We start from the raw sequence: 18,852 nt of genomic DNA, 5'->3' as shown, positions 1-18,852 counted from the left end.
ATAGTATAGCTACTCTTCCCTCTCCGGGTTGATTACACTGAGAGTAAGGTTTGATTATTACCTCTTTATGCTCTCTTCCTCTCCTTCTTATAATAGTATTTGTCCCCTCTCTCTCCCATGCCCTCTTTGTGTGTAATAGAATATTTTATTTTCTTATTCGCTCAAGTTTCTCTTGGTGTCCCCTGCTATTCACCCCCTCTTTCCCATCCCCCATGCCATCTTAGATTATTTAGTGTTCCACCCTCACCCTGTTAATTATTCTTCTGATTACTATAATAGTGAATATTATAATAGTGAATAGAGTTCACTACAGAGAATTATACATAATATTTCTCTACAAAGGAATACAGATAATTAGATCTCACTGAGGCCCTTAAAAAGGCAAATTTAAAAATTATAAGTTTTCTTTCTTTCCCCTCTGTATCTTATTTACCTTTTCAGGTTTCTCTCGATTTTTGTGGTTGGATATCAAACTTTCCATTTAGCCCCGGTCTTTTCTGTGCAAATACCTGGAATTCTTCAATTTTGTTGAATGCCCATACTTTCCCTTGGAAATATATAGTCAATTTTGATGGGTAGTTGATCCGTGGTTGCAGGCCCAGCTCTCTTGCCTTTCTGAATATTGTATTCCACGCCTTGCGGTCTTTTAGTGTTGAGGCTGCCAGATCCTGTGTGATCCTGATTGTTGCTCCTTGATATTTGAATTGTTTCTTTCTGGCTTCTTGTAAGATTTTTTCTTTTGCTTGGAAACTCTTGAATTTTGCAATGATGTTTCTTGGTGTTTTCCTTTCTTGATCGAATGCCGCAGGTGTTCTATGAATCCTTTCAATGTCTATATTGCCCTCTTGTTGTAGGACTTCAGGGCAATTTTGCTGAATTATTGCTGTTAGTATAGAGTCCAGGTTTTTATTAATTTCTGGTTTTTCTGGAAGACCAATTATTCTCAAATTGTCTCTTCTAGACCGGTTTTCTTGGTCTGTCACTCTCTCATTGAGATATTTCATGTTTCCTTCTATTTTTTCAGTCTTTTGGCTTTGTTTTATTTGTTCTTGTTGTCTTGAGAGATCATTAGTTTCTACTTGCTCAATTCTAGCCTTTAGGGATTGATTTTCAGCTATAATCTTTCGGTTTTCGGCCATAATCTTCTGGTTTTCGGCCATAATCTTCTGGTATTCCATTTCAATCTGGTCATTTCTTGTGTTCAATTTGCTTATCAGTTCATTTGGTTTCTGAGCCTCGCTTTCCAGTTGCAAGATTCTACCTTTTAAACTGTTATTTTCTTGCCAGATGTCTTCCATTTTCCTCAAAATCTCAGTTTTGAACTCTTCCATAGCTTGTGAGGAGTTTTCCTTATTTGGGGAGGGTCTGGATGGTTGTTTGTTCTCCTCCTCTGTTTGCTTGGTTGTCTGGATTTTCTCTGTGTAAAAGCTGTCGAGTGTTAAAGACTTCTTTTTTTTGTTATTACTCTTTGTCTTCTGAACTTCCTGTGACTGATTAGCCATCATTAGCCCAGCAGCTTCTCAGGTTTATCCTCGCGCTCAGTGTCTGTCAGAGATCTATTGGCTCCTGAGGTCTGAGTTCTGGTTTTTTCCCAAGGTTAAGCCCCCTGGTGGATTCCCTTGCTTGATCCTCTGCAGGAGGTTCCTTTACAAGTCTCAGGGAGCTACTTCCACAGTCGTATACCCGTCTGCACTGGTTCCCCACTTAGGCTTTAGTTCCTGGTTGTGTCTGCCTCCACCCACGCCTCTGCTCAGCTGGCACTCTGCGCCCAGCGTCCTGCTCCCGCGCGCGCTTAGATTTCGCGTGCGTTTTTGACTTAATGGGGTCCTAAGTCTTGTTGCTCTCAGGAACAGGTCCCGGAGCTGCCGATGACTCGATGGGTGCCCCAAACTTGCTCTATTTCTTTTTAGCTGGGTTCGGAGCTATAGGTGAGTGTGGAGGGGGTGGGGGTGGGGCGGTTGCTCAGCCCGCGATTGAGTGAGAGCCCTTTATAGCCTGGAAATGTCTCGATTCCACGTACCTTCCATGCTGTGCCCTGTTGTGGGGTTCCTCCATTCGTCTGGACTTGTTTTTATGTCCCCTTGAGGAGTTTTGTGTGTTTCGGTCAGGAGAGGTTAAGAGCTGCTTCTTACTCTGCCTCCATCTTAACCCGGAAACCCCAATCCATTGATTTTGAGCCTATCTAACATCAGCAAGGTTGGTGCTTAGCTGACAGATATATAGGGCCATTTGGGGACCCATATTCAAAGCCCATCCAACTTGGAAGGACTAGTCACAACTTCTTCTCTGAAAGCATAACCTTCTGGGACTGAGGGCCAGACCTGCTCCCAGAGAGAAGCATCAGACCTGAGTGAAGGATATGAGATCAGTATTTTTATTATTTAAGGTTTGCTGAGGTGTGGATTATTTGTTTCAGTTAGCACTGACCCTTGCACATCACCCACTGTGAGTGGATTATAAACTCTTTGAAGATAGGGAATGTTTTTCATTTTTTCTTTATCTCCCTGGTGCTTGATGCAGAGCTTTCCATGTCTATAGGCCCTCAGTAAATGATGTTGTGTTGTATTTGAGTGGCTCATCCCCGAAGAATCATATTAACTTCTTGAATCAGACTTCCATATAAAATCAAAAATATGCAACTCATGTTAATAGAGAGAAAACTTAATTAAGAAAGCAATTTCTTTATTGATGAAGAACCTCCAAAAATTGATGGAGATGAACAGGCAAGCAGTATTAGGATGGGCAAAAATGGGGAGATATATGAAGCAAGGAGACCAATCATAAGGCTTTTTGAATAAACTGTGCCATAGATGAGGAAAACATAGATCAGGCTAATGGCAGTGTGTCCAAGAAAGAAGAGGGTAAAAGAAATGTTAAGAAGGCTAATAAGCAGGACTTCACAACAGATTATAGAGTGTGAAAGAGAGTGAGGATGACATTTGGATTGTGAGCCTAGGTGCCTGGGAAGATAGTAGTAACATGAATAGGAATATCAAATTTTAGAAGAGAGAAGAGTTTGGGAAGAAGATCAGTTTGGGATATGCCAAATTTTTAAAATGTCTGTGAGACAGCCAATTCAAAATGTCTAGTTTGTAGCTGGATATGCAAAACTGAAGAATAACAGAGGATAGTTATAAATAAATGAATCATTCTTATAGATGACAGTGATAACTAAATAATAATCAAAATGGAGATGATAATTTATTCCACAAGAAGTAATTAGATCAAGTGAAATAGTATGGAGGGAGAAGAGGATTCCCCACCACCACCACCACCAATTGTTCAGGGAATGAACTTGATGAAGATCCAGCAAAGGAAACAGAGGAGTGAGCAGGCAGGTAGAAGGAAAACCAAGAGTAGTGTCAGAAAAAAATCTTAGGAGGAAAAAAGTATGGAAAAGAAAAGAGTGATCAATAGAATCAGAAGCTGCAGAAAAGTCAAAAAGGATTAAGATTGAGGAAAACCCTTTAGATTTAGCAATTAAGGAATTTGTATTTCATTACATGACAATATGGTCAGAAGTCTGACTACAAATAGTTAAGAAGAAAGTGAGAAGAAAGGAAGAGAGAGCAGCTGTTATAGGTGACCTTCTTATGTTGAGCCATAAAAGGGAGGAAAATATAGATATAATATAAAGATATTATATAGTATATATATAATATATAAATATAAAATATAAGATATATTTTAAATACTGGAGAAAGTACTGAAAATACAGATAATAAGAAGTAAAGCAAAAATATGCCTGACCACAGCATATAACATCAAACCTAACGTCTCCACACCTCAGCTGCATATATTGAGTTTAATAATAAATCATAGTAAATAATAATTGATAGTATGACAGACTAGCCCTGCTAGATGATACCAAGGACAGTTCCTATGATAGGCTTCAGTGATTCAGAATAGGATGACCAAAACATATAAAACTTGACATTTAATTTCACAAAAATCATCCAGTCAACATGGATGTCCGCCCCAAAGGAAGGTCCACCTTTCCCACATTTTCTACCTGCAAAAAAAAGGCACTATTTGTTTATTTTTCTTAAAGAGGACATGAGAAAATAAATGGGAAATTGGGGGTGAAGAAGAGAATGAGAACATGATCACACTAGGACTGGTTAGATTAGATTTCATTAAGAAATTAATTAATTAATTTCATTTCTCTCTGGTCTCAACTGTCAGCAACTGTCAGCAACTGTCTCTGGCTCCTTTTGTCTTTCCCCCTTGCACAAATCCCATCCTTACATAAGTAAGGGGCAGGAGAAGGCCCACCAACCTTTAATTTCAGCCTTACCTGTCATCAGTCTCAAATCCTTTCCTTCCATGAAAATATGCCCTATCACCTCATCTCACTCCCTATTCAAACTGTACTCTTCTTTTGACTTCTTTAAGGTATCATACTATGACCTTAGACCTGCTACTACTTTTATTATCACTTCTTCAGTACTCTGTTAATGGTTTTTCCTCTTCCCACCCTCTCTTTCATATATGAATCTGTTCTCTCTTCTTCTCCTATTCACTGTCTACATCATCTCTTTTCATAGATCTTACCTATCCTCGTGACTTCTATCCTCTTTAGATGGAAGACACTCAATTCTATCTCTGGCCCTGAGCTCTACTAAATTACAGGAAAGTATTTCTAACTCTACACCAGACACTTCTACTTAAAGTTCTAAAATCAAACATTTACATCCTAACGAATGAGACTTCCTTCTTGATTTCTTTTTGTTTTTAGCCAGATGTTTGATTTTATTCTATATGGACCACCTTCTACCAAAACAGGTTAAAACATATTCTGCAATTTAGTATTAAGGAATACAGAGGTTGACTTACCCAAGAACATACATGTAGCATGTATTACATCTAAGACTCAAAATCAGGACTTCCTAGATTGAAGCTAACTCTCTATTCACTCTACCATACAGGATCTCTCCCAGTTTCTTCTAATAGTATTTCTGCTGATAAGGAATGAGAATGAGAATGAAATATAAGAAATAGTAAACATGCAAAGCAATATCTTATATTTAAATGTTAAATCACATGTTTGTAAGTTCCTTAGTTCAGCTGAACCCAGAATCATCAGGTAGCATCTCATAAAAATGATCAAATGTTTGAATGTGCCTAAACTTAATATGTGCCTACATATCAATAGGATATGTGTATACATATATATACATATATATGTGTGTATGTATTTAAATATCTGACTTTCCAGTGTTACCCTGAGAAAAAAAGTTGAACAGTTTTTAAAATTTACTTTTTTCCTACCTCTTCCTTCCCCAACTGAACTTAGAAACAAACAAAAACAAGAAAACCATCATAACAAACATGGTTAATCAATTGAGGTACATTTCTTTATTGTCCATGTCCAAAAACATATGTCTCATTCTTTATCTTGACTTCATTATCTGTCATAAGATGGGTGTATACTTCATCTCTGATCCTATAAATCATGCTTCATCCTTTAACTGACCAAAGTTCTGAATTCTTTTAAAGTTATTCCTTTTTCCAATGTTGTCATTATTTAAATTATACTCCTGGTTTTACTCACTTTGCTCTTCATCACTCCCTGAATGTCTTGGTACTTTTATCTGAACATGTTTATTTCATTATTTCTGATGGCTCAATAATATCCCATTACAATCATGGGCCATAATTTGTTTTTCTTTTTTAAACATTTCCCTTCCATCTTAGAGGTAAGGGCTAGGTTAAGTGACTTGCCCAGGGTTACCTAGCTAGAAAGTATCTGAGACTAGATTTGAATTCAGGACTTCCTGTCTTTGGCCTGGCTGGCAATCTACTAAGCCACATAGCTGCCCCCACAAAATTTGTTTAGTAAGTCCTCAGTAGGCAGTTACTACCTTAGTTTTCTTTTCTTTTCTTTTTTTGCTCCTATGAAAAGGATTGTTATCAACATTAGTAAATATGGATCCTTTTCAGCTTTCTTTAGTCTCTTTAGTATATATGTCTAGGAAATGCTCCAAAAATGTTAAAGCATGATCAAGATAAGTTATTATTTTCATAAATATTTATATATTTCTTTAGCGTACATATTTTGTGGTTCATTTAATATCAAAACTCATAGTAAAATCTTTGGAAGCCATTTTAATCAGTAGTACTGACCTTCAAATTTAATATGAAATCCAGTTTGTGCTTTTTATTGGGCATTTGTTGGATTTATCTAGTGTCTTTCCTTCAAGTGGTCCAATGGGTTTGTCAACATTGATTGCTAATAATTTGTTTCTATGGTCTCTCTTCATTACTAAGCCTTAAATGTGTATATGATTCAAATGTATACACACATGCACACATACATATATGTGCACAAACACACATGTATGCACACACAAACCTAGATATATAAAAATGCAGTTGTACTAGTAGCATAGACGGAGTACTGGTCTGGAAGTAAGGAAGCCCTGGGCTTGAATGTCCTCCCTGAGATTCCCTGAGTACCTGTGAGACCCTGACCATGTCCTTTCAAACACGTTTGGTCTAGTCAAACCATGCTTCTTGATGTTGCTTGTACATGACACCCCATCTCTTAACTTTGGGTTTCTACAAATCACTTCCTCTTCCTCTTTGCCTCTTAGAAAACCTTGCTGTCTTTAAAGTTCACCTGAAAGGCCACTTTCTTCTTTAGGTCTTTCCTGCTTCCCAGCCCTATTGCTTTCTCCCACCCCAGTTTCTTTGCACTTCTTTGTATATTTTTGGTATGTACTAAGATTAGTATATCCTGTTGATAAGATCCTTGATGGAATGTAGATTCCTTGAGTATAGGCACTTTATATCCCCAAGGATTAGCATAATGCTTGCCTGGCTCAAAGTAAGTACTTAATAAATAGTTGCTGATAGATTAATTCATATGGCTTGACTCCTGTTAGCCCCAGAAAGCTTCCTGCGATTTCTTTGCTAAGTCACAAATGGTTACTATCTAAATCACTTCACAGAATGCCCAAATTCCCATGATGATGCTGACAAAAATCATTGATCTTTCTCTTACTCATGTAGTCAGACAATGCTTCCACCATTAAAAATGTTGCTTTTCTAGTACATTATTAGTAGCCATTTCTAGCAGCATTATCAGTATGCCAGTTCAACTAGGAATTATAACTATTCAAAGATTGGGAATAATCACAAGGATTGCTTAACAAGGGAGAGCTGAAAAGTTGTGAACAATCATGCTAGCACACTGGGGAAAGATAGGAAGTATTTAGTGTTCACTTTGCTGTTTGAAGCAATCATTCTTAGTTCTTTAAAAAAATTCATTGATACTCATAGAAAAATATCTCTATAGATGTTAGGATCATGACTCTACTCCCCCTTCTTATGCCAATTACATTTCTCAGGATTTTAAAAACCCAAGTGAGCGATAAATAGTTAGGATGATAGCCTGTCACTTACATTACTCTATTATGCATAAATTCATTCATTTATACATTCAGCAACTATTTAGTACTTATCTAGTATGTTCAAAGTATTATGTTCAAAGTGAGGAAGATTTGCTGTTCAGTCACTTCAATCATATTCCACTCTTTGTGCCCTCATTTGGGGTTTTCTTGCTAAAGATCCTGGTTTGCCATTGCCATCTCCAGCTCATTTTAAAAATGGGAAACTGAAGAAAATAGGGTTAAGTGACTTGCCTAAGGTCACACAGCTACTAAGTGTCTGAGGTCAGATTCGAACTCAGGAAGATGGTCTTCCTGACTATAGCCCTAATGCTCTATCTACCTAATGCACCATCTTGCTAACCACTGGGGAAGATATGAAGACAATGAGGCAAGGTCCTCACACTCCTAGAGCTCCCAGTCTGGGGCAAAGGAACATGATACATATAAACCTGAGATAACTACTAACCAGAGCCATTTTGGAGAAACACCACAAGAGGGATTGAAAGTTTTGATCTGAAGTTTGAGGAAGAAACAATCACTTCATAGGGATCATTGATTATGGTTTAGGTTTTCATGAAAAAGCTGCCAATTGTTAGGAGATGACTAAAACATAAACCCATAAGTCTAGATTTGGAACAGACTTCAGAGACTATCTAATGCATTTTACAGTTGAGGAAACTGAGACACACAGAGAGGTTAAGTGACTTGGCAAAGGTCACCCAGACAGTATAACCAGAGGCAGAATTTCACTTTGAAGCCTCCATTCTTTCCCCTTTGCTCCCCTGCTCCAGCCAAATGCTCCTATCTATGTCTACTTGTAAGCAATATGCTTCTCCACCCTTACAAATAAAATCCTAATCATGAGAAGGAAGAATTTAACAATTAAAATTAGAAGGGACAGTAGTCACTATCCAATCCATCCTTCTCATTTTACAGATGAGGAAACCAATGCCCAGAAAAGATAAATGATTTTCTCAAGGTCACACAGCTAGTAAATTGGAACCCCTGCATGAGAAGGTAGTTAACTCAGTATGTGGGCCATTCTTGGCGGTGGTATTCTGTGCCTGTTATTCATTATATTTTCTTAACTTTTCAGTAAACTTAAAGTTAGAAGAACATGTTCTTTTCGAATAAGCAGCCCAGTCATACAAATAAAAAATGCCTAACAATAAGGTACAAAGCAGAAATGTAAATGAAATCATGAAGAATGAAAATGGTGGAGCTAGTCGAGACACTCTCTAGAATTCAGCAGCCTTCACATTTATTAATATTTATTGAGCAGCCACAATATTCAGGTCACCACAGAACAGTGTGACATACAAAGCCACAGGTGGTATCTATCCTTATTCAGTGCAACTGAACATAGCCAAAAGAAATAGTTATTCTGTTTACCCGGCAGGCTTTTTGAATGACAGGAAGGGTGTTTTCTTGGTTCTACTGCCCAGGGACTGAATAGGGCACTAGGGAACAAAAACAAACACATCCAGGGACATCCAGATCCCTTAAGGCAGATGGATATAGAGCCAGTCTCTGCCTTGAAAAGGCTTTTACATATGCTGTGGTTTCTGGGCTCTTCTCAATCTGCCCACATCTATACCTTGTCTTTTGGGGGGGAAAGTGCTAAAGAATAGAATATTGATTCTCACTTACAAAATTCAGCTAGTATCCTCTAATTTCCAGTAGTATTAGGCTACTAAAGAGAATGCTGTGTAAAAAAAAGTCACAAGATTACTTATCTCTTTGCTTCCTGTATTTCTGCCCACCTACATCCTCCACCTCAGTTAAATAGAAATTGCTTGAGGGCAGAGACTGTTTCTCAATTTGTCTTCAAGTCCTTGACAAATGGCATGATGCCTTCTATGTAGTAGGAACTTGCTAAATACTTGTTGGATTAAGTTGGGAAGAGGATAGAATCCATTCCTAAGACTATATTTTCTAAATATTATGTACAGGAATTATTTAATTTCTAGTCTGTGCCTGATGAAAGATGGAATGTTATTGGTACTCTAAAGGGAAATGTGTCAGAAGATGACATTCATTTAATTAATTTTATTCATGATGATATCATAGTAATATAGAAAGAGTTAGGAGCCAATACCAAGTTCCAATACCAAGGTTACCACTCTCTGGACTTGGCTATGACATAAGAATCATAGCTTTTAATAGGTAGAGCCAAAATAGATATTAGAAACTAGCTCAGTTCATTTATTTTACAGATGAAGGAACTAAGGCTCAATAACTTGCCCAAAGTCAGACAAGCACTAAGTAACAAAGGTAGAATTTGAACCCAGGGCTTCTGACTGAAAATTTAGTATTCTTTCCACTGTAGCACAATGCTTCTTGTTTACTTTGTCACTTTGGACCTCAGTTTCTTCGTTTATAAGTAATCAATTTCTTCATCTGTAAAATGAGCTGGAGAAGGAAATGACAAATCATTCCAGAACATTTGCCACAAAAAATAGAACCCAAATTGGGTCCCAAAGAGTCACACATAATTGGAACAACTGAACAAAACACTTGTACTACTTAATCAAAATAATTGCCCTGGGAATTAAATAACATAGTAAATGCAAAGTATCTCATAAAGTTTAAAGCCCAATATTTTAACTGTCATTATTGTCATGTGATTCACTTCACATTCCAGTTCTTTCAGATTTAAAATGAACAGACAGGACTGAACAGTATCACACTAGACTGGGGAAGCTGGCTGCCATTTCAGGATACACAAGAGTACCTGCTTTATATATTTTAGGTTAGATTAGTAAATAGTGAGGAAGGTAAAAATTGGTCAATCTGGGCGAGGGTTTTGGTAGGTGAGGTATTCAGAGAAATGGATCAGAAAGAGCTCAAAGAGTTCTGTGCTTGGGGAGACTCACAGGGACATATTCTTCTGAAAAAGGCTAGCACCTAACTATAGCTTGGTATCTTTTGTGGGATCCATATTTCTGAGAGGGGATCAAGCTGCATCACAGAATCCCACACTTTGCATCCTGAGGGTATCCAGTTGTCTTTGTCCTCTATGTGGAATTTTGTGGGGTTTGTAGTTATTAATACTGTGATCATCATCATCAGCTAGCAAAGCATTTCACATATATTATTCCATTTGATCCTCCATTGAGCCCTTTAAAGGAGGTACAATTATCCACATTTTACAGATGAGAAAATTGAGGACCAGAGATGTTAGCTAAGGGTCACAACTATTAAGATACTGAGTCAGAATTTGAACTCCAAATCTAATGCTCTGTCTGCTGGGCATATCTTACTGAGATATGATGGGCTTGATCCTTCTGAGATCCAAACATCTAATCCTCATTACCCCTGTCTATTTTAAATGAGAAATTCTCATCTCATATGAATTGGGATATCACAGAGGATTCATGCCTTCATGGGTTCTGGTCATTTGATATCTCTATCCCTTTTTTCATCATATACTTAGTCCTCTAGAAACTCTATGATTCCTGAAGAATGGATAAGGGCTGAGCCCAGAAGTAGTGTCTGACCTCTAAAGGCCCTTCCAACTCTAAAATTATATTTTTCATCATATAATAGCCAGTAACATTTTTCCATTACCAATAGCTTTACTTAGTAAGTTTTTCAATGTTTCTCTGATGGACTTGGTGGTTTCATCCCATCACCCATTAAATAGCAGCTACAACAAAGATTACTCAGTGCTTGGGGGTATCTCTGGAGACAAAGACAAACAAAAGTGATGATACCGGAAGCCTAAAAGTTTAATTTTTGGTTTGTGCTGAAGTATATTACAAGAAATATTTTATAAGAATCAAATTCATTTTAAGACAAAACTTTCACATCATGCATGTGTATTGAATAAAAAACAGGGCTTAGGTGTGGATAGAAACTGTAAGAGAAAGCTATTAGCAATCGATGTGGGCAGACAGCACACTCTTTGGAGGAAACATGCAGAGGAAACCTACTCTATAAATATAACAAATAATCAATAATGGTACAAATTGCGGATTTTGTATGGAATTTGAAGGCTTACCCTTCTGATTAAAATCACTTCCAAAGATTTCAGTGTGTAGTTTTGGTATTGATCACACCCCAAAAGGTGCAAATTAAACAAAGGATTTTGCCCTGCAAAAAGCATGTTGAAAGCCAACCATCACTATTCTGTAAAACATTTGTCATTTTCCTTTTAGAAAGTCAAAACTGAGTTTGCTTGTGGATATTTGGTGTCATCATTGTTAAGAAAGATGAGGTAAAACGTGGGCTCCTTACTAATAGAAAAGATTTACTGGAGCTCCAGAAATGTACACTCTTTAGGTTCTGGCTGTGTTTGGCCCCTAAATTAAGTATATTGTCTTTTCCTTTCCTTCCATAGGAAACTACTGGAATGCTGCCTCATTCTTTACACCATCATCCTACCTTTACTTCTCCACTTTCCAAGGGGAAACAAGTGCTGACATCTCTTTCTACTTTAAAACTTCAGCTGCTGATGGAGTGTTTCTGGAGAATCTGGGAAATACAGATTTCATCAAACTTGAACTGAAATGTAAGTACATTCCTTCCCAAACCTCCATTAATAACCATGGCTAACAGTGTTCATTGGAATGAAGGTAATGATGTCATCATTCTAGTTCTATGCTCTAAAAAGTCTGAACATACAGTTCTTTCTGATCTCTGAGAAAGCTCAAATGATACTGGGGTCAAGGTGATATAGTGAGGTTAAACTAAAGAGAAGTGACATAACACTGCAAATAGACTGAAGAAAAACTTGAGTTCGAGTGTCATTTCTGCCATACATTAGTTAGATGGCTAAGAGTTAGCCATTTAACCTCTCGCTGCCCAAGCAATCTCTAAAACTATAATGACCAATGAGAAAACTAAGACCCAAGAAAGCTGAAGTATTAGCCAATGTTGCAAACATCTAAGTTAGGATTTGAATCCAGGTCCTTTCACTTTAAAACCAACTCTTTCTTCTGCATCACACTGTCTCTGTCAGAGGCAATTGAGGGTGTTCCCCCAAAAGGTGTTCCTTGTTCTATAAGTCTACAGATCAGGACCAAAATTCAAGCTCCAGTGTGGTCCTGATTGAACAAAGGCTTGATGGATAATTAGTGTTTTCTTCTGTACTGTTTTGATAAGCTTCTAATCTAATTGAGTGCTTCTCGATATCTGAAAATATCTTGATCTTTGGTCATTTCTATCACAAGGTAGAAGATAAGAATATTCACATAATCAAAACCATACATATTCAGAGGAATTTTTCCTCAGAATTAGATGAGATAGAAAATGGAGTATCAAATTAAAAGGCTGAATTCCGATCTTACTTCAGTGAGTCAATAATCATTTATTAAGCACCTACTTTGTAACAGGAACTACACTAAGCTCTGGGTATATGACCGGAAAAAAGGTAAAAGGCTCACAGGAAGCTCACAGTCTGATAGAGGAAATTATGTTGTTGTTCCATCATTCAATCTTGTCTTACTCTTGATAACTCCATGAACCAGAGTACTCCAGGCTATTCTATTCTCCAAAATCTTCCAAAGTTCTGTATGAGCTCATGTTCATTGTTTCCATGGCACTGTTTGTTCAAAACCCTTGCCTTCCTTCTTAGAATTAATACTGTATATTGGATTAAGTCCTGGCTCTCAATCCTAGCTGCCCTCCCATGACACTATCTAGCCATCTCATCCTCTACTGTTCCCTTTTCCTTCATTCCATGTTGTATGTAGATTAGCTGAAATAACCAGGAATATTTAGCCTAAAAAGAAGACTAGGCGATATGGGCAGGCAGGAGGCACAATAGATAGAGAGCCAGGCATAAAGTAAGGAAGACTTAACTTCAAATCTAGCCTCAGACACTTAATAGCTTTGTGTACCCTGAGCAAGTCACTTAGGCCTGTTTGCCTCAATTTTCTCATCTGTAAAATGAGCTGAAGAACTCCAGCATCTTTGCCAAGAAATCCCTAAATAGGGTCAAAAAGATTTGAACACAACTGAAAACCAACTGGACAAAAACAAAAGGCCTTTACTATACATAGACCATAGAGTATGACCAGGAGGTAAGTTTAGGATGACCTATATAAAGTGTATGAAGACTAGAAAATTAAGTGGAGTAGGCTGCAAAGGGATTTTAACAGCAAATGGAGGATTTAGTATTTGATTCTAGAAATGACCAAATAGAGAATCCCTAGATTTTGTTTGAGTTTGTTGAGTAGATGTAATAACCTGATCAGAGCTGCATCAGAAAGATGACTTTGAAAATGCCTTTAGGATTAATTGGAGTAGAGAGATATTTGTGGTAGGGTTATTTGCAATATTCCGGGAGTGAAGTGAGGACCTGCACAAGGATGGTATCAATTTCAGAAGAGAGAAAGGGTAAAAACCAATGGACCTTGGCACCAGATTGAATATAGGATAGGGGTGAGAGAGAGTGAGGAGTCAAAGACAATACCTAGGTTTGAAAGTAACTTGGAAGATGGTGGTATCCTGTACAGTAAGAAGGGAAAACATGGAAAGGAGGAGAATTTTGGAAGAAAGGTAATGTGTTTTGTTTGGTACATATTTAATTTAAGATGTCTACTTGGCATTCCATTTGATTTATCCAATAAATAGCTGTAAATATGAGAAGTTATGGCCTGGATTGATAGATTTGGGAACTAATGAGATCTCTAAGTAAAACAATATAGAGGAAAGGAAAGTAGAGATACCAAGATAGAATTCTGTTGGATACCCTGAAGTATAACCTGGATGAAAATCCAGTAAAGGATCTGAAAAAGATTAATCTAATAGGTAGGTGACCTAGGAGAAAGTTATCTTACAAAAACCTCCTACTGAAAAAAGGATATCAAAGAGAAGAGAAGGATTGACAGTGTCAAAGGCTGTCAAGAAGTCAAGAAAGATGAGGAGAGAAGAAAAAGTCATTACACTGGCAATTAAGAGATCCTCAGTAACTTTGAAGATTACAATTTTGATTGAATGATGATGTCACAATCTAGACTCTAGAAAATTAAGAAAGGAGAGATAAGACTCTAGACAAGTCACTTAAACTCTCTAAATCTCTGGATTTGGTTTTTCCTATCTATAAAACTGAGGTAAAAATAATAACTTCCTTCCAGGAGTCTGGAAATGGTTAAATTATATAAATTACACAAGTGCTCTGCAAAATTAAAGTGCTATATAATTGACAGATGTCAATATTATCATGAACATCTGATTGTCATCTTTTTTTTGATGAGGTTCAGATAGAAAAAGTCCAAGGACAAGCCACTATCATGCTATTTTGGTCTGTTCCAGAATAATATAGTTGATCTCAGAAGAACACTGGTGTCAAACATACAGAAACTACCTCTTTTTTTCTGTTTTTAAATATTTCCTTATAGTTGTAATTTATGGTGGCTGGCTCTAACTGGCCAATTTATGTTCTGCTCCTCTTGTGCCCCCTGCCAAATAGATACTTAATCATGTTTTATATTAACAGAGGAATACCTTAGCAAGTAGAACATGACAACCTCTCTCTTCATGGAGCTCCATTTAACTAAAAACATGAAAGTGCCATTCAACAAACATTTCTTAAGTGCTTTTGACAACATACAGTGTTAGCTCTTCATCTTGCAGACAAAGATGAAAATGAAATCATTCCTCCATTCAAGAAGCTTATATTTTACTGGATGAAACAGCCTGTACATGAACAAGTGAACTTATCAATACTTCGGTAGTGGAGTAAATCTCTTCAACGTGGATATTTCTTCCATCTTTGCAGATCAGAATCAGTGTCTTTACATTCTATACACTTCTTGCCCATGTTCCACCAAATACCCTCCACAGAAGGTTCTACCGTCCTTTACGCATGTTGTGGCATGGAGTGTTCAGAGAAATCTAGGGCTGCTTATCCACCTCTGGTGTCCACCTTTCACCCAACTCTCACCAAGAAACTATAATATGTGCAGTAGCCACACCCAGTAAAACCGTAACTGCGGATGGGCTAAACCAGGTTCAGGGTAGTCCATAGGCTACAAACTCATCAGTGACTTTCTCCTAAAACTCAGATCTGGCCATGTCACAGTCTTCCTCCCCATCATATCTTTCATGGTTCCGTTCTGCTTCTGAAATAAACTACATAGTCCTCAGATTTATATCAAGTTAGTTGCCACTATTATTCCATGTTCCTTTTTACACATTCTCCATTCTAATGAAATTGCAATACACTACCCTGTATTCATTTTTATAAGTGATTCTCCATGTTTAGAATATAGTCCCTTTTCAAGTCTACCTTACAAACTAAAATCTCTTTAGTTCAAAACACAGTTAGGTAGTCAAGTAGATAGAATTCTGGGCCTGTAGTGAAGACCTCAGTTCATATTCTTTATATATAACTTACTGGTTATATAACCCTGGGTAAGTCACCTAACCACTCTCTGCTTCAATTTTCTCATCTGTAAAATGGGAATGATACTAGTTAGTGCCTACCTGCCAGATTCACCATGAGGATAAAATAAGATAATATATGTAAAGCACTTTCTGAAACTTAAAGCACTGTATAAATGCTACCTATGTTATTATTATCATTATTAAACAATTTGGGTTTCACCTCCTCTATAAAATCTGTCCTGGTTCCCTCAATGATTAATAATATCTCCCTCTTGAAATCACCTTGCATTACATTGTGGAGAGCTTATATTCAACACTGTGTATTTAAAAGAACACAAAATTTGGATGTATAGGACCTGAATTTCAATCCCATTTATCAGTGTAACCTTGAACAAGTCACTTACAGCTCTCTGGATTAGAGTTTCTTCAGGTGTGAAATGAGAGAATTGGATTAGATGGTGTCACTAATATTTCTAATTCTAAATACTGTTCTTCTATTGCATCCACCACCATTCCTACAGTGGAAAGTAAACCAGTTGAGAACAAAATCTTTTTGCTCCTTTGTTTTAAATCTCTAGACTCTAGCACAAATCATTGCCCATAGCAAGCATTTAGTGTTTGTTAAATTCAATTAGAAGCAATGGCAAAGCTATCAAAATGGAAGTTAAAGGGGGAACAGGAAGCATCAAAGAAACAAAAGTGAAAACACTACAAGTGAGAAGTCGGAGATTTTGGAAGGAATTGGGCAAGGAGAGTAGAAGAAGAGGAAGAAAAGAAATCTAAAAACATTTTGGAAGTTATTGGGAAATAGTAAGGCTGATGAAATAGCTTCTGATCAATCCTTTTTTAACTGTATTTTTATCACTTCCACCAACAGAATATGTACTTCTGCTAACATAAGTACTTTTAAAATGCCTTTGTGGAATGACTATGAAATTAATCAAGTCAAAGGGATGGGGAAGAGAGACAAAAACTGGTAGTGTGATTTCTTTGATTCAGAGAATTTGCAGGTAGAGAAACTCTCTACCACTTCAGGTCATCAACTCCTCTGCAAGTTATAATCTTTGAACTTTGACTAGAATACCCAGAAGTCAAATACCTTGCCCTTGCCTAGGGTCACATTGCCAGGCAGACTGTTTCAGCAGCAGGATTTGAATACAGATTTTTCTAGCTGTGAAGCCACCAATTCTCTATGCTGTATGCCATCACTTCCTCTAGTCAAGACAGTCAAAAGTGGACTCATACACTCATCTTCTTATCACTGGAGAAAAATAAGTTAGGCTGGGAATAATGAACATTTTTTTTTTGTTTTCACATTTTAATACTGTTATCAGTACAAAGAATCTGTGTTTTCCCTTAGGTGGATACTCACTCCAACAATGATGAATTCAATCACTGATAAAAATTATAACAGCATTTATATATTGCTTTATGATTTTCAAAGTACTTCACTAATCTTATCTCATTTGATCCTCACAGCAACCCAGGAAGGTAAATGCTATTACTATCCCCATTTAAGAGATAAAGAAATGACAGAGGTTAGGTGAATTTCCCAGAGTCACAAAGCTACTATCTGAGGTCAAATCCAACTCTAGTCTTCTTTTTTTTTTATTTTATTTTTTTATTTTTTTAGACTCTTCCCTTCTGTCTTAGAATCAGTATTATATATCCAAGGCAGAAGAGCAGTGAGGGATAGGCAAATGGATTTGCTCAGGGTCACACATCTAAGAAGTGTTAGACATTGGATTTGAACCCTGGACCTCCCCTCCCCAGGCCTTTTCCACTGTACTTGAGTCATTGGTCTTCAAGAGTTGTAGGTAAAATAAAAATTCTTCCCTCTATAGCCCACCTTCTGATTGTTCACTTCATTACCACACTTACCTATACTAGTCTTTAGATAACAACTGCTAATCTAGTTTTTGAAGCCTTTCAGATTGAGTAGAACTTGGATTCCAACTGCATAGCTTTTGAGAAACCAAGGGTCAGGAGGAGACCTGGGAGCAGAGGAGGTCCAATGGTAATGAGGCAGTTTTAAATTCCATCTGTTCGAACTAAAGGATAGGAGGAGAAAAGAAGAAAAGATATTAGAAAGGGGTGAGGGGCACCATTTGGAAAAGGATGTTTTGAAAAGAGTGGCAGTGTAGAGAACAGAGGCAGAGGCCCTTAATAGGAAATGTAAGGAAGTCATATGTAAGGGGAGAGATAGCACAAAAGGGATATAATCATAAAATAGAAATGAAAGGATTGGATTTTTAAAGGTTACATGAAATAAAAGAGTTAGGGCTAAACAGAGAGATGGTGTGGCATGTGCTGCATAACAAATTGTTGGCCAGAGCCAACAAAAGCCCAACATAAAATTCTGGGGAATAAAAGAATATGCTTGCACAAAAGAATCAATCATTCAATCAGTAAATGTGTATTAAGTGCCTACTGCATGCTAGATACTGTCTTCAGCCTTAGGGATTCAAAAGAGGCAAAAGACCTTCCCTGTCCTTAAGGAGCTTATAATCTAATGAGGGAGATAACAGGCAAAATAATATATACCAGATAACTATGATAATGAACTAGGTAAAGGCATTGGAACTAAATGGGGCTAGGGAAGGTTTCAAATAGAAGATAGGATTTTAGTTGAGATGTAAAGGAAGTGAGGAAGGGTGTGAAGAGCTTGGAAACAACTGATCTCTAACTTTAAAATTATTTGGTTGAGGGAAGGGAGGGCTGGCTCAATACAAATTCATGTTAATGTTGACAGGATTATAAACTCCTTTTGTTTATAAACTCTAGATGACACTTTGTTCTATGTGAGAAAGAGAGGGGAGACAGACAGACAGACAGAGACAGACAGAAGAGACAGACCGATACAGAGACATAGAGAGACAGAGACAGAGAAAGACAGAGACCGAGAGAAAAAGAGACAGAGAGAGAGAGAGGGAGAAGGGCATAGAGATAAAAAGGATGATACACTTCATAAGACTAAAGGCCCTATAGGATAACTGAATCTTATTCCTCCTATTTCAAGTTTGTATCTTATTGCCATGTTCCATGTATTCTATGGACTGGTCAGGATGATCTGCTCTCTAAGCCCTGAACCCTCTGTGTTTTCAATCAGTTCCATTCCATGCCT

General features: G+C 37.3%; 1 protein-coding gene across 1 annotated transcript in view; it reads left to right on the top strand.

Moving 5' to 3' along the window:
- Nucleotides 1-18,852, top strand: part of CNTNAP2 (contactin associated protein 2) — a 1,887,185-nt gene that overhangs the window by 1,560,580 nt on the left and 307,753 nt on the right. Inside the window, exon 18 of the mRNA XM_044678981.1 lies at nt 11,737-11,907. Coding sequence (XP_044534916.1) covers nt 11,737-11,907 — 171 coding nt within the window. The remainder of the gene's footprint in view (nt 1-11,736; nt 11,908-18,852) is intronic.

This window comes from Gracilinanus agilis, chromosome 5, assembly GCF_016433145.1.
Source record: "Gracilinanus agilis isolate LMUSP501 chromosome 5, AgileGrace, whole genome shotgun sequence".
NCBI classification, from domain to species: domain Eukaryota; kingdom Metazoa; phylum Chordata; class Mammalia; order Didelphimorphia; family Didelphidae; genus Gracilinanus; species Gracilinanus agilis.
This window is presented reverse-complemented; position numbering and strand designations above follow the sequence as displayed.